At 38.6% G+C, this 14474-nt stretch overlaps 1 protein-coding gene across 4 annotated transcripts; it reads right to left on the bottom strand.

Annotated features, from left to right (window-relative positions):
- Window positions 1–1988: 1988 nt before the first annotated feature.
- Window positions 1989–12601, bottom strand: LOC112120495 (lysosomal acid lipase/cholesteryl ester hydrolase-like). 4 transcript variants are annotated; one of them, XM_024219598.2, is made up of 11 exons: window positions 12497–12514; window positions 12123–12221; window positions 10623–10630; window positions 10283–10287; window positions 8565–8763; window positions 7755–7864; window positions 6609–6745; window positions 5396–5542; window positions 5181–5252; window positions 3932–4000; window positions 1989–2222 (listed from the first exon to the last, which is right to left on the bottom strand). In XM_024219598.2, exons 1-11 carry the CDS (start codon window positions 12509–12511, stop codon window positions 1989–1991), a joined length of 1095 nt encoding a protein of 364 aa, XP_024075366.2. In that variant the 5' UTR covers window positions 12512–12514. The 4 variants fall into 4 exon arrangements, with proteins under 4 accessions (XP_024075366.2, XP_024075364.2, XP_024075365.2 ...); XM_024219596.2 differs by lacking the exons at window positions 10283–10287; window positions 10623–10630 and having other exon boundaries at window positions 12104–12221; window positions 12497–12601; XM_024219597.2 differs by lacking the exons at window positions 10283–10287; window positions 10623–10630 and having other exon boundaries at window positions 5396–5535; window positions 6605–6745; window positions 12104–12221; window positions 12497–12568.
- Between the last annotated feature and the right edge of the window lie 1873 nt (window positions 12602–14474).

Raw genomic sequence — 14474 nt, forward strand, 5'->3', positions numbered from 1 at the left:
TAAGATGCAAATTATAAATACATCGAGAGATGTACATCAATTTACCAAGTGTCCTGCCAAATAGAGGCATCGAGGCATTCACTTTATCCTCCTCTACTTGACATTGGCCTTCTTGTGCAACAGCATTATGGACTTCCTGAATAGCCTTGTTATTTTCAGGATGTTCAGCTCATGTAGTTAGTAAGTGGTGGCAAACAATCATTTGACAACAGAGAATTTTACAGAAAGGCATGACTGACCTGGCACATAAATAGAGATGGAGTAACAACTGATCACCAATCTCAGATCACTTCTAGGAGCTCCCTGTGCCCATTTCACGGACATACGCCTACACACAGGGTTTAAACGTGGCCGCATTGTAGACAATGGAAAAACTGCCACTGACTTAATTCCACCTACAGAGTCAAGATTGTCCTCGTTTCACTGACAAACACCTACAAAGAGTGTCCAGTTTGTTGTATCTTGAAAGAATGAGTTTTTAAACAGAAACTGCCTTCAGGAAAGTTTCTTTGTGATCTTATCAAAACCGAACTTAAGTGGCCATTAGCCTACTGTGATAGGGTCCTCGGGGAGCTAGGTAGTATAGTGGTTAGTGCACCTGTCCTCTGCTCTCTGTCTCTTTCTCTCTCAGAGGCAGATGGAGTTTCAGAAATGGTGCCTGGTCCCTGACCCCAGATTGAGACTGTTAGGGCCTTCCTTCTGCATCTGGGCTTTTGTCCTTAAATGGGGTATGGTAAGGGGACCAATGCACTCCCACTCCACCAGCTCCCAGCCCAGGGCCCTGTGAAAAGTAATACTGGCAAGTTCCTCTCTGTAGAGAGTGCAAGTCTGCCACCCTGGATTCCTGGGAGTTTAGTCTGAGAAATATGAACTCCAGAGTTAGAAAATGAAGAGTTAAGATTGAACTAATCAGCCCTACCGCCACACTCTATGGACATATACCTAAAAATATAGGCCACATGTTAATATTCTAAATCTCTTTTCACATTGAATTAAGAATTAGATAGTAAAATCTTGTAACTGTCAGATTGTCTTTCCTATATCTACAAAAACGAGGAGTCCGGTGGCCACCAACTCCTCGTTGTTTTTGTGGATACAGACTAACACGGCTACCCCTGATACTTTCCTATATCTGTATTTCCAGATTCATTGTATCAGATTCTTCCTTTCTGATCCTCTATTGAAAAAAAAAAAAAGAACATCTAGAATTTGAATATTTAAGCTCTATTTGAGTTGAATGCAAAGGTATGTAAACAGAGATAACATACAACAGATATGGAGATTTGTTTCACATTTATTTATTTTGCATATGTAGAACAATCCTCAAAATAACCCAACCTTTTCCCTGCATGCTCGTTCAACAAACATATGACACCTCTTTGTGGTCTGTATTAGTAATCATTAGGGTTAGTTCATGACCTCAGTCCTGTGACAGCAGTAAGGACTGACCCTGGTCAGATGATTGGGGTGATGAAATAAAATCTCTAGTCTAGATCATTGGCTGCATTAGGTCAGTGTAGCTCCACTAATGTCAATGGAATGATGCATGTACTCAAAGTAAACCAAGTGTGAACTGGGACCATTGTGATGGCCTGTCTAGCCCTATTTATCAGTTGTCTCCCATGCCCTCAATTAAATTTTATAAAAAAGGTCATCTAGACACCAGCACAAAAAAATTATCTTGGAACCAGATCTTCATGCCTATCCATGATATGCTTTATTTCTAAAGCTTGTCACATTAGAAAAACAAAGGATTTACATTTTTATAGCATAGCATATGCATTGTATATTGCAACTCAATATTTCCCTTCTTTGGATACATTTGTGCTGCTCCCCTAATACTGAAGTTCGTTAAAGAGAATTTTATTAAAGTAAAGTAAATTCATCAAGTATAGATTGTTACATAAAGAGTTTTGTAATTCATTAAAAACCAAATAAGACAGGTATCAACAGAAAATAATATAATCCTTGATCCCAAAGCCTCATTTTTATGTATTCTTCCTCATCAAGTCGAGGATTTCATTATACATGCGCTCAGGTGCATCGAGGCCCCAGATGAAATCCAGATGGTTCCAGTCAGGAATCACTTTGTGGTAAACCAGATTAGTGACTTGTGGGAGCAAAAAGTCAACATCGATAGGGTCAGCAAGCCAGTCATTTCCACCACTCCACATCGCAGTTGGGACTTGCATTTCTGTCACATTGTATATGGGCGGAGTATCCTTTAAAAAAAAAATTTTCACAAAAGAAAACAAGTTTGGATTGGAATGCAATGAACAATCAGTTACACATTACTAGAAGACTATTTTAAACAAAGAACTTTATAATGATTTACTGTAGTTCTTGAAAGAAGAGAAATTACTAATTCAAATTAAACATGAGGTGTAATAATTGTAACTTAAATATCACAATTTTGATGACAATATAGAGAGAGCTCAAAATGAGTTCTCTCACACGAGTTTCATCAATTTTTGGCTCTGAAAGAATGCATTCTTCAATGTGTTACAGAATTTTAATGACCTCAGAAGTTACACCTAAACCTTACACTGAAACCTCCACTATCACAGGCTACTGCCACATATAGAGGACATTTTCAAAGGCACAGTCATACAGCAGATGAGAGACTTCAGGATACTCAGACAAGATAAAAACAAAACAAAAAAACCAAAACTACACAGAGCAATAATGCAGATGTTCACAGTGTGATTTCTAAAGTGTTGCTCATTAATTGGCCCATGTAAACCATGCAGGTATGAACTAAAAGTTCCCTAGTGAACTGAGAACTTTTAGTTCACACCAGCAAGATCTACGTGGACCAATTAATCTGCTACTTGTTAGTGTGCTTTAGAAATCACATCTGTGTAGTCCACTTTACTGCTCCATGTAGACAAGCCTTCTTTACATTTTACCTGAACACCTCTTTTCCTCTCATCTTATGGTTGTAAAATGTTTGGAAGTAAGAATGAGATATTCAAGTAAGATATATTTAGAGTATCTAGAGGGCTACATTGATTCATCATCACTATATTTTTCCATCAGATGAGTCTTCAGAGCACAACCGCTGAACTTCCAGGCAACGTCTCAACTGCATTTCTTCCAGTTAAAAACTCAGCTCTCTCTGAAGAGGTGCTATGCCTCTTGCTAGTGGAAGCCAAAGACTTGCTTCTGAATCTTATCATGCTTCAAATATCCTACTCCTGCACACAGCCCCCAATGACCCAGCAGACAAAACTACAATTCCTCCAACGTACAGGTTTCCAGCCTTTTCTGACTGATACGCAACCCAGTAGTTTTTTAGCAATAATATAAGGGTGTTAGCAATGACTTCATTTATATTTCTGTACTCTATCAGAACTAGAATTTACAACAGGATTGAGGACAATGAGAGTTGTGGACCACAAATTTCAACTTTCCAGATATTTTCATTTGAATTTTCAACCAGGAAATTGGGTGCATCATTTTTGTAACTGAGTTTCCTAGTTCTTTTAGAGAAACCAACAGTAACTGATCAGACAAGAACACAACAGCTTTTATATTTGAGATTAGAGATTCAAATTGGACAGCAAAGTAAGAAAATTCTAACTAGTTTTTTCTGCTTTGAAATAAATTAGACCTTATTTTAAAATACTCTCTATTCTAACCATAGGCACAGAGATACAAACATATACTGGTGACTTACTACATAAATATTTGTAATGTGTGCTTTTTTTAAAATAGAGGACAATAAATTCAGTGGAATTTCTCTGGATTTATACTGGTATAAATGAGAACATAATTTGGCCCCTAATATGGAATTATTTTTAAAGTATAGCTTTTGCTTGGCTACCATAGCTTTTGCTGTCAAATGGGATAGTATGATGCCCATTCTCTTTTTTACAGTTTTTTTTTTAAGTGAAAATACTGAAATGTTTTCACATCAGAATTACCTTACCTGATCATAGTGGACTTTGTTAGATGGTATTCCCCAGTCATAAGCTTTCAGTTTACCACTTTTAATCGCCTAGAGTAAGAATTAAAATCAAATGTACATGTTTTAACTAAAACAAGGAAAAAATAATTACTGCATTTGCCTCTCCAAAGTTAGCCTTTGAAACTAGCCCCCGCAGAGGTTTGCATAATCTAGTTCAAACTGGATTCTCCAGGGTCCAACAAAGAAAGGATTTTAGGATAAATAAACTGGGATTAGACTGACTCAGGACATTCTCCCTGATCCAACAAATTAACAGGATCGCTAGCCTATGGAAGGCCCCAGTCCTTAGAGGAGGGTTGGAAGGACTTGGCCTATTGAGGTCACGTAAGACTGAGTGCTTGTTCTAAGCTTAAACTGAGATGAATTTGTGACCACAAGGAATCCCCTGGGTGGGGCTGAAGGACTGCTTCTGCAGAATCCACATTAGGGTGATGTTTGGTAAGTTTATTAGCATGCGGTTCTTTTATTGTTTTCTGTGTAGTGTTTTTACCTTAAGACTAAAGTAGGCTTGCATAGGAAGTGCTATGTGGTACCTTATAACTGTAGCAATTACACCTGTTAACAGTTTCTGAAGAGAAAGCAAGCAGGTGTCCTTGGGCAGTCTACCTCTGCTGGGAATAACACAGTGAAGGCAGGGAACTGTGCAGCCTGGACATACCCAGGTCAGAAGGGAGTGTCCATGTGGATTTCCACTCAAGAAAGCCAACGGCTGGCAAGCTGGAAACCTAAGAGTGGGTGCTCTTGCTGGACCACTGAGGGGGAATACAGGTGCTGCTACCCTGAACTGCGACAATGGCATGTCTACTCTACCATTCCTTTATAGAGACAAAGAAAGGATATTTTGTTGATTATAGTTCCATGTATCCTGGGTGGGGACTGGCACCGAGTACTAACTTGCAAGCTAATTTGTACATTATGCATGGAAAAAAGAAACTAGCAGTGCTGCCCTGTGAGGTTGCTCTGTATTTAGTTATGTTCATGCCTCTGCCAAATTCTCTGCTTGCAGAATATACTAAGCCAGGGTAGACACAAGCATGATTAAGGGAGGATTAGTTCTTTCAATGTGGCAATGCCAGCTTGATTGCTAAATTGTTGGCACGGAGAATAAATTAGGACAATAGAATAGGAGACTGGTCCTAAATAATTTTCAAACATCACACACGATTGTTACATAATGATTGCAGGGCACTTTATATTTCAGAAGTTCTACCTGTTTCCAGTGAATTATGTTTTGTACAGAGGTTCCAGCTGGAGCATGTGTTATATACACATATATTCGGCTCTAAAAGGAAACATTTATATTTCATAACAAGTTTCATCTCACAAAATGGATCTACTTATTTATCATAAATCAATGCAGGCAATTTCAAGGATAAATCTGTTTTGCAAAAAATATCTGAGGAACAATTGTAGATTTAGACGTACCATATTTAAGTTCTTCTCATTAAATCCACACAGCTCAAACATGAGGTTGCCACAAAACTCTGATAACATGCCCTGGCTGCAAAATTCAGCAGCAAACAAGTCAGCAAAAAAATTCTGTCGTATGAATTCTTTTGTACCAACTACAGTCTGTAAAATTACAAAGATTCATATTTAATAAAATTACAGATATTGGAGATAAAACCTGCCCTTCCTTCTATCTGCCAATCAAATAATGTCTCCTACAGTATATTCAAGTTCTGTGTTCAATACACATTTAAATAAATCAGGTGATTAGGAAGTGGAAGACTATTCGCCATTCCAATTGTCCTTACAGTGAAGAATTTTTCCTTCAGATTTTCGAATCCTTAATTATTTCCTTCTACTTACACCTCTCCTCTCCCTCCTTGGTATCTACAACCTTCAGATACAGCTAAACTACCACACTCTCCCTCCATCTTTTGGCCAAGCTACAGGAACATAGGCATTACTATACCAGATCAGACCACTGGTTCAACCAGTACAATTACTGGTCTCTGCAGTACCACATACTTCAGAGGGAGATACTTGAATCCTTATAATAGAAAATCATGGAACAACATGCCAGTCAGGGAAGACACCTCCAATCCCTGGCAGCTCAAGGTTGTTTTATATCCTGAAGCAATAAGGCGAAAATCCCTTGTTTTGTACCTTACCTAGTATAGCTGGATGTACTCATTAACCATATAAATGCCTAATCCTCCTTTGAACCCTGCTAAGCTTTTTCCTTTTAGAGTATTAGATTTGTTGCCCTTCAGTTTTACTGAACGCTACCCTTTTCTTGTATTAGGAGAAGGGGTAAGTGGCAAAGCTTTGTTACTACCACGACACCATTTTCTATTTTATAAACCTCTCATGTCTCCTTTTATTCTACTCTCTAAATAGTCCAAGACTTTTTCATTCCCCCATGACACTGAAGTCTGCCCATCCCTCTAATTGGTTTCCTAATTCTGCTATAACATACTTTATGGGTAAATTTTGGCACAGTGAACACAGATTATGGATTAAGGTATGTGACTAGCTTTAACATTTGTACAAATTGCAAAGTAAAATCTCTGGAAATTCTAGAATGTCTCACTTCATTTTAACTGTTCTGTCCTAATTGGTTTTAGAATCCCCACCAAAAAGTCCAACTAACTTTGGTTAACAGATATTCTGTCTAAAAAAAATCACATACCTTGATCACTGCATCGGGAAGTAATGCAAGCTTTGTCAACAGGCTTTGGGCATATTTAAGTGTGGCTACAGGAGCTAAAGCAAAATACATTTTGATTCTTTGAGCCAGCTGGGGCATGGTTGAAAATGTTATAAAAGCTGAAAATGAAGAAAGAGACGTACAAGTTACTATTGCAAGGAGTTCAAGCACAATGTTTAGATTTTGTGAAAACTATTTTACAAACTGTAAGGAGAACAGAAATGTTGAGAATTTTTAAAGGGTCAATTGAAAACACAAGCTGTTTATAATGTAAACATTACCTAGCTGCATGTGCGGTCCACACATTGCAAAACCCCCCATTGAAGTATGAGGATGAGATGACGACACTTTCAGTCTGTAACTTTCTTTCAGATGAAAGTAACTTGAATGGAATTTAGTGCCTTTGCCTTGCTTAATAAAACTTTTTTTTGGAACAAAGTTTTGCTGGCTTCGAGTTTTCCTTAAAGTGTGATTATAGTCAGAAAAACAACTGTCAGAATGGCACCTCCTACTCAGATGTCCTTCCTCGGTATTGCCAGACCCAGATTTACTTATTTGAGTAAAAGAAATAAGCATTTATTACTCATTAGCACTGCAGAAACCAAATAACTATTGTAACGCTGAGTGGGCTCCTACTGTGGTTCATGCATCAACAAAATTGTTAACTGAATTTCTATGAGCCTGTCTACCCTAGGATAAAATGATTTATTTTACTACATGGCAGCTATGCAATTCTAAACCTAGAGAAGACAGGGCAATGGTATTTTAAAATGTAATCTGCTTGTGGACATGTTAGTTTTAACAATACACTTTCTTTCTAGTGTGGACAAGCCCAAGAGCACAATCTGCACTTCATGGTGTACACCTTAATTTCACTTTAACCACACACTCCTGTTGGATCAGTGTTATTGGTGATGGTGGTGTGCAAGTCAAAAAACAGAACATGGCATTCAGATGACACAGCTACCAGAACATGATATTGCCCTAAAAAGTTCCCCTCTAGTCACATGTGATATCTCCAGCACAGCAGAAATTGGGGTCTGTGGGGGGGGAGGGGAAGAGATCTAGACTTCAAAGGACAGATAGTTCCATTGTTAACAACAGACACTGCATTCCCCTCAAACTTACCTGTCGTGGTGCCTTCTGAATGTCCAACATAATACAGTTTCTCTTGTCCAGTTTTCTGCACAATAAAATCTATCACTGCTGGATGGTCATATTTAGCCATTTCATCATAGCTACAAAAGGAAGGGTGGTCATCTTTATGTTAGCTGTGTAATTGTCTGCATTTGAACACCAAAAGCCTTAGAACTGAAAAACAGTCATAGCACTACAAGCTTCTCCATATTATTCCCCCAAGCACTTCAAATGTTTTTAGCCCCCTCTGCACTGGGCCAGGAACTGACATAAGGAACTATATTTAAACTCTGTTCCGGCTACACCAATCAATATAGATCATAGGCACTAACTGTGTTTAAAAATAAGAACACATTGTTTTAGATACAGGGCTACATAATTGTTGCAGAGTTGTGTAAAACTGTTTTACTTCTTTGGTAAATCCACACAATACAGTCAGTTATTTGATTTAACAATTTATCATGTACCATAATAATTTTAGTGTTCATCCCCAGAGAATTCCAAATACTGTATCGACAGAGAAAGACAATAAGACCAAATTTTTTGTGTGTCCACTAATTCTGGAGGCGCAGTCCGACATCTCAAGGCCTGATTTTTTTAGATGCTTAGCAACTACAACTCCAATTGACTTAAATGGACTTGAAGATTTCAACTCCTCTGAAAATCCAGCTATAAATTGTGAAATTAGAAATTAGTGTTTGGGCCTAATTCTTACTTTATTAGGACAATGGATTCCCAGCATCACTTTACAAAACAAAATAAACTGGTCGTGTCATAGTTTTCCCCAAAATTATAGTCTACCTGAAAGCCCAGAATTCCTCTTGGTGCACTGAAAGGTTTACGTGTCGTCTGGACCAAGTGTTCCCTCTACTATTTCCTATCCAAACATCATAGCCAGCATCTGCTAGAATGAAGCCCAGGCTGTTTGTGGCCAGATTAATAATCCAACTGGAACCATCTGCAAGTAAACCATGCTGCAGAAACACAACAGGCTTTGGACCTGTAAGAGAGATACACCGAATATTACATACAAGCAAAACTTCTGTGACACTGATAATAAAACAGCACTCATGCTTCATAGTCAAATTTCTAAATCCAGCGTTAACTTCTGGAGAGAGATTTAGTTGAATTGCCAAGGACTGTATTTTAAAGGATTTTAATTGAAAAAGACAAAGTAGGAAGACTGCATAGAACCCTTCTTTCATTTTTTGTGCAAGTGGGTCTCAACCCAAGAAAAGTGTCAGGGGAAAATGGTGTTTCTCAAATGCATCACTACTAAATATAGAAATCTTTAGAGAAGATTTAAGGAAATGGCTTATTATTACCATAAGCTACATGCAAACAGAGAGTGTCTTTCAGTATTAGTCCTATTGTACTTGATTTTCAAATGATTTGATTTTGATATGTAGTTTAGGCTCCAAGCAGCACATGTCTGGTTGTATCTTAGGTTAGTGAGCATCACTCTGATTATTGGATCCAGGATTTCATTGTCTATTGGAGAGAATGCAAGCAATTGGGCTCAGTTTCCTCAGGTACTCCACACCTGTTACCACAATATCTGTATCTCACTGAGTCAGTTTCTCTTGCTCTCCCCTACACTCAGTGTCCACGTTTATTCCCCATTCAGTAGCTTCTGATAACATTTGGTTTTAAGTGTCATGTAGCGAGTGCCAGTGCACCTTCTATCACTGTATTTCAGATCATTTCCTTTTCAGAGTCATTACTTTTGCTGCCCCACTCCCTGCACTCATATATATGCACAGTTCTGTGTAAATGACCGAGAATAAATAAGTATCTGCCAATCATCCCAGCTTGATCTCAGTTGTGAACACTTGTCCCAAAGAGCTGGTATTTGGAGTACACTAGTAGGTAAAGAAGGCTTCCCCTCCACCTCAGGAAAGCAACTATCAGCTCAAGCCCAGAAGGGGAATCACTGCAGAGAAAGTGGTTCCAGGGACCAAGGGGGTTTGAATGGCTAGGAGGGGATGCCGCTACCAAAGAGCATTTCTAGTCTTCACCAGAGTCTTGACTAAGTTGACCACCAAACTCTCAGTCCCCTTCCCCTCCAAACCAAACAACCACTCACCCCTGCTCTGAAACCTACCAGCCACAGTCTTCCCACCACCAGAGTCCCATCTCTCCCCTCTTCCTTTCCACAAATTACTGTGATAGAAACATTTCACCAGCCACGGTACTTCAACAAACAGTTTAAAGATGACAACATAGCTCATGTCCTTAGCATACATATGGTCTACTATATAAAATTAAAGCTCTGTAGATCTAACAGCCAAAAGGCCTATTTACAACTGAGGCTAGTTAAATGATTTCTTTACAAAATTAATACAGCTGGCACAGAAAGGTATTCCATTTTGCAGAGGATTTCACTATTTTGAAATATGGTTTCATTTCAATTTGGAACAAATCCTCAAAATTTCAAATGTATCCACAAAAGGGAAGGAAGTCCTGGCTTCAGAGCAGTCCACCTGGTAGGCTGCCCTGGAGCTGTGTGCCCTGGAAACCTGGGCTTCAGGGGAGCCAAGGTAGGCAAGGGGACAGGAAACTAAGCGTGTCCCCATTGGAAACCTGGCTGGTTTCCAGAGGATCTCCATGGAACATTTCAATATCATTCAGTTGGCAAATTCTGACAAAAAAAATTGCATCTGCAGTGACTCAAAATTAAGTGTGCAAAAAATAAATTGATAGAAGGAAAAGCTTTATACTATTTCAAAAGAAACTATCTCAGAAGAGCACTATGAAGAGGATGAAGAGTGGATGCCAAGGAAGAGATCGGTTTTCACATTACGTAGGCAAACATTAAACTAAAACAGTAACTGAAATTTACACAGCATTCAGACAAACGTATGAAGCTTTTATATGAATGATGTTCATGTGTGTCTATAATACTACTGAGGGCTTAGTGGTTTATATTTGAAATTGATACAGAAAATTAGCAAAAACAGATTTTCCTTAATCCAAATTATGTATTTTCAGACTTATAAATGACAGTTAAGAGTTAATCAAAATCATCATAAATTTGGCAGACTGCACCAATAAAAATTGACATCAAACTCAATACCGGTCTCACTGGAGAGAACAGAAGTTTACAAAAACACAATATCAGCATGAACTGAATATACTTTATCTATTACTTCTACAGTTACTGTTCCCATACTATAAAGGTTCCCCCTTGAGCCCATGCTGAACAGCAACAAAGCCTACAGACTGATGGTCTCTGTTTTAGATTTGTGGCTCGTGCATCTTTTGGACAAGAGATAATGTTGCTCAAGGCAGAATAACTGACTTAGACCTCAACATTTAGATTGCAGCAGTGGCACTTCAGTCATCCTAGCCTCTTTTTCACACCCATAAAGGTTCATACCAGGATTCAGTTTTCCATCCACACAGGCAAAAGCCTTTCATCACATCAGCCTTCAGTTTGTCTCCCAATTTTGCTTACTCCCTCCTCTTTTCCTGCCTTCTATGTTGTACTCCCACATTTCCTCTTGTCCTCCCTACCCACCCAGTACTCCTTCCCTTGTCCTCTGACTTTTAGGAGACCTTTACCTGCACCTTTATTCTCCCAGATTCTCATATACACTTCATGGTCCTCTACCAGCTTTTAGAGTGTTTCTCTGCAGCATTTTCTGCCACCTACCATAAAGACAATTTGCATTGGTGATGTGTTCTCTATGGGGACTAAGAGGAAAGCAGAGTATGGACATGTTTGAGGGTCCTTGCAGGGACACTGTTTAACTCCTGCGAGGCTGAAGCTACAGATGGACTTTTCCACAGCTGGAGGCCAGGACAGGAATGTCACTGCAGAAAAACTAGCATTCAGGTAACTCGGGGAAACTCTCCTCCATTCTGTACAAAATTGTCACGCACATTCATGCAGAGCAGACAGAATGCCTGCTGAAATGCTTAGGAAGAACAGTAGTATAAGGGATGGGAATACAAGATGGTTCAGTTGATGTAGAAGGAACTTTTGTTCATTGTCATGGTCAGTAAACTGACATGAAATGAAGACTAGTATGTCTGTCAGCAAACACATTCAAAAACTTCTAGGCTTAATTTTTATAACCACAAATCCTTTCTTCCATGCATATTATAGAAATTAAAATATATATATTATACAACACAAACATCCTCATAAAGTTAAAACTACAGAGAAAAATACTGGCTCCCAGTAACAATAGTAGAACCCCATCTTTAGATTTGCAGAATTTGCTAAGACCCCTGTAAACCTCCTGTATGTATTGCTGTAATCTACGTCATATTTAAGACAGGAAGGAATTTAAGGTTACAACAAGTTTCCTATTTAATACGGACATAAATGTTACCTGCGTTGTCAGCATTTACTTTCCCATGAGGAATTCTGTTAACACTGAGGATATAGCCGTCTGCTGTCATAACATCATACTCCTCACTGGGGTATCCCCTGTATTGAATTATTTCACTCTGCAGGAAGAAAAAAAATCAAAGGCTTTGATCTCAGACTGCCAACAGGTTTTCAATTTTTGAAGGCTTTCCTAGGCCATGTATTTACTATTAGGGGATTTTACTGGAAGTACTTTCTGGTGGGATATTTTCAAGGAATCTGAACTGTGGGGCATTATCTGTTATAGCCTCTGTCGGTTTATTCCACAAAATAAGGTGAATTAATAATGTATATTTCATTGTTTCTCAGAGATTCCCCCCCACCAACCCAACTCTCTCTTTAATACATTACTTACAATATTCATATACATTTCAGGATTGTCATTTGACCTGCTGTCAGAGATTCCTTGCACCAAAATAATTCCATGGATCAAACATGTTACAGCTACAGAATGCCACATCTTGGGTCAGCCTAGAATAATACATGTTACGTATTAGTGCTATCTGAATCATGCATAAGTCTTCCATGCAGAAAGTGTCCTCACCAGTTATGACCAAGTAGCTTAATGATCCATATAGTCTGCCTAAAAAAACAAGTTATATTGGGCCTGCAAAACTCAGGAACTATGCTACGTATTCTTGAGCACCATCTTGTCCATTAACACATAACTTTTATAAGCTGAATAATGCAGGACTGAGTCCTGTTTTCCTGTTGCTTATTTTACTGTTGTCATATACTATGTTGGGCACAAAATATTCAGCCCCGGCTATGTGAAGCTCTAGGCTGCACTGTTTATGCTGTATTTGGTCTCAGTTCTGTAAAACAGCAGCACCACACAGTGTCAGAGACTCAGTAGATGTGGTGTAAAGAGCCATAATTACTTTTAACCTTAATATCCGGTTCATTACAGATACTAGAGATGGGTCTGCGATTTGAAGTTCAGATTCAAAATTAATCAAATATAATTAATCAAAATTAATGGCTCAACCATTAAGGAAATAGGAGTTAGGTGCAAAGCTTCGATCAATTTTTCCAGGGCAAGAAAGAAAAACATTTTCCATTCCCTTCTAATTAAGCCAGTTGCTTCAGCAAAGAAGAAAATAACCAACAATGCAATTTAGAAAGACAGTTCTCCACTGCAATCTCTTCTGTATTGTCCTGTCCATCTTTTTCCTCTTCTTCCTGGGGAGCAACTTGTCCTTCCAGCAGTTCTTTGTAAGCTATCCACATCTTCATAGGAATCAAATAATTATCTGCCTTTTCTGGAGCATTAACGAATCTAGCTTTTTCACCATTTAGGATCTTTTTTTGGCTGGACACCATAGTGCAAAAAACTTTAATCTAGCATTGAGACTCCATTTCTACATCCGTAGCTGTAAGCTGTTTATCTTGAAATATTCTTACCAAATACAGTCCAAGTCTCTAGTAAGCCTCAGATCTTCCTATAGGTGCTGGAGACAAAAAGTTCTCTTATAAATACTGGGGGCATGCTCTCAACAGGGTTTGAAGTGCAAACTGCGATGTGCCCTATCTCTAAATCAAATCCTGTATCTTCAATTGCAATGATATGCAAGTCAGAAGGAAGTCAACATGCTGTTCTCCTGGCTCCCTTTGAATGATTTTAGTCACTCCTTCATTTGATTCAAGTTCTGCCAGCAGGCAGTTGATTCAAGATCTGCCAGTAGGCAGGCTTTCTTATCTTACACCAGTGGGCAGCATTTCAAATTCATTGTGCACTTTCGTGATCCTTCAGGCTACCCATTCTCTGCTCCACTTCAGTGAGCCTCTCTTTAAAACCATCTAGGATAGTCTAAAGCAGTGGTCTCCAAAGTGGGGTGCGCGCGACGATCCATTGGGGGGCGCGGCAAGAGGAGCGCCGCTGGAGCAAAAGGGCGGCATAGCAGGAGTACCGTTAATAAATAAAATAAAATAATTTTTTTTTAAAATATTGTTTATTTCATCTTTATCTCATCCTTTTTTAATTTCTATTTTGTGTATGTTTGATAATGTACATAATATATTAGTACAGTAGTACATGTATATAATTTATACATAAATAAATATACATATATTGGGGGTGCATGCTCAAAAAATTTTTACTGATAGGGGTGTGCGATCAAACAAGTTTGGAGACCACTGGTCTAAAGGATTTGAGGGTGGCTGGTAAAGCTATGACATGTTCAAAGAGATATTTTTTATCACCACTTGGTACTCTTTGAAAAATGTGTTTTCAATTCCCTCCCTTCCATTCATTATTAGCTACAGAGTTTGCCAGCAGCAAACACTGGAAACTAATTTAAAATTAAAAATTAATATTACAGCCATCCCTAAGA

This window comes from Terrapene carolina, unplaced genomic scaffold (genome assembly GCF_002925995.2).
Source record: "Terrapene carolina triunguis isolate 2854851 unplaced genomic scaffold, T_m_triunguis-2.0 Scaffold95, whole genome shotgun sequence".
Lineage (NCBI taxonomy): Eukaryota > Metazoa > Chordata > Testudines > Emydidae > Terrapene > Terrapene triunguis.

Bases quoted from the DNA above. Each gene is read 5' to 3' on its own strand.
- LOC112120495 (XM_024219596.2), bottom strand. From the start codon at position 12,601: ATGTGGCATTCTGTAGCTGTAACATGTTTGATCCATGGAATTATTTTG. The intron at 12,222-12,496 runs GTAAGTAATGTA...TTCTTCCTGCAG, and splicing joins CTGAAATGTATATGAATATT to AGTGAAATAATTCAATACAG. The intron at 5,543-6,608 runs GTATGTGATTTT...GTAATTTTACAG, and splicing joins TTCCCGATGCAGTGATCAAG to ACTGTAGTTGGTACAAAAGA.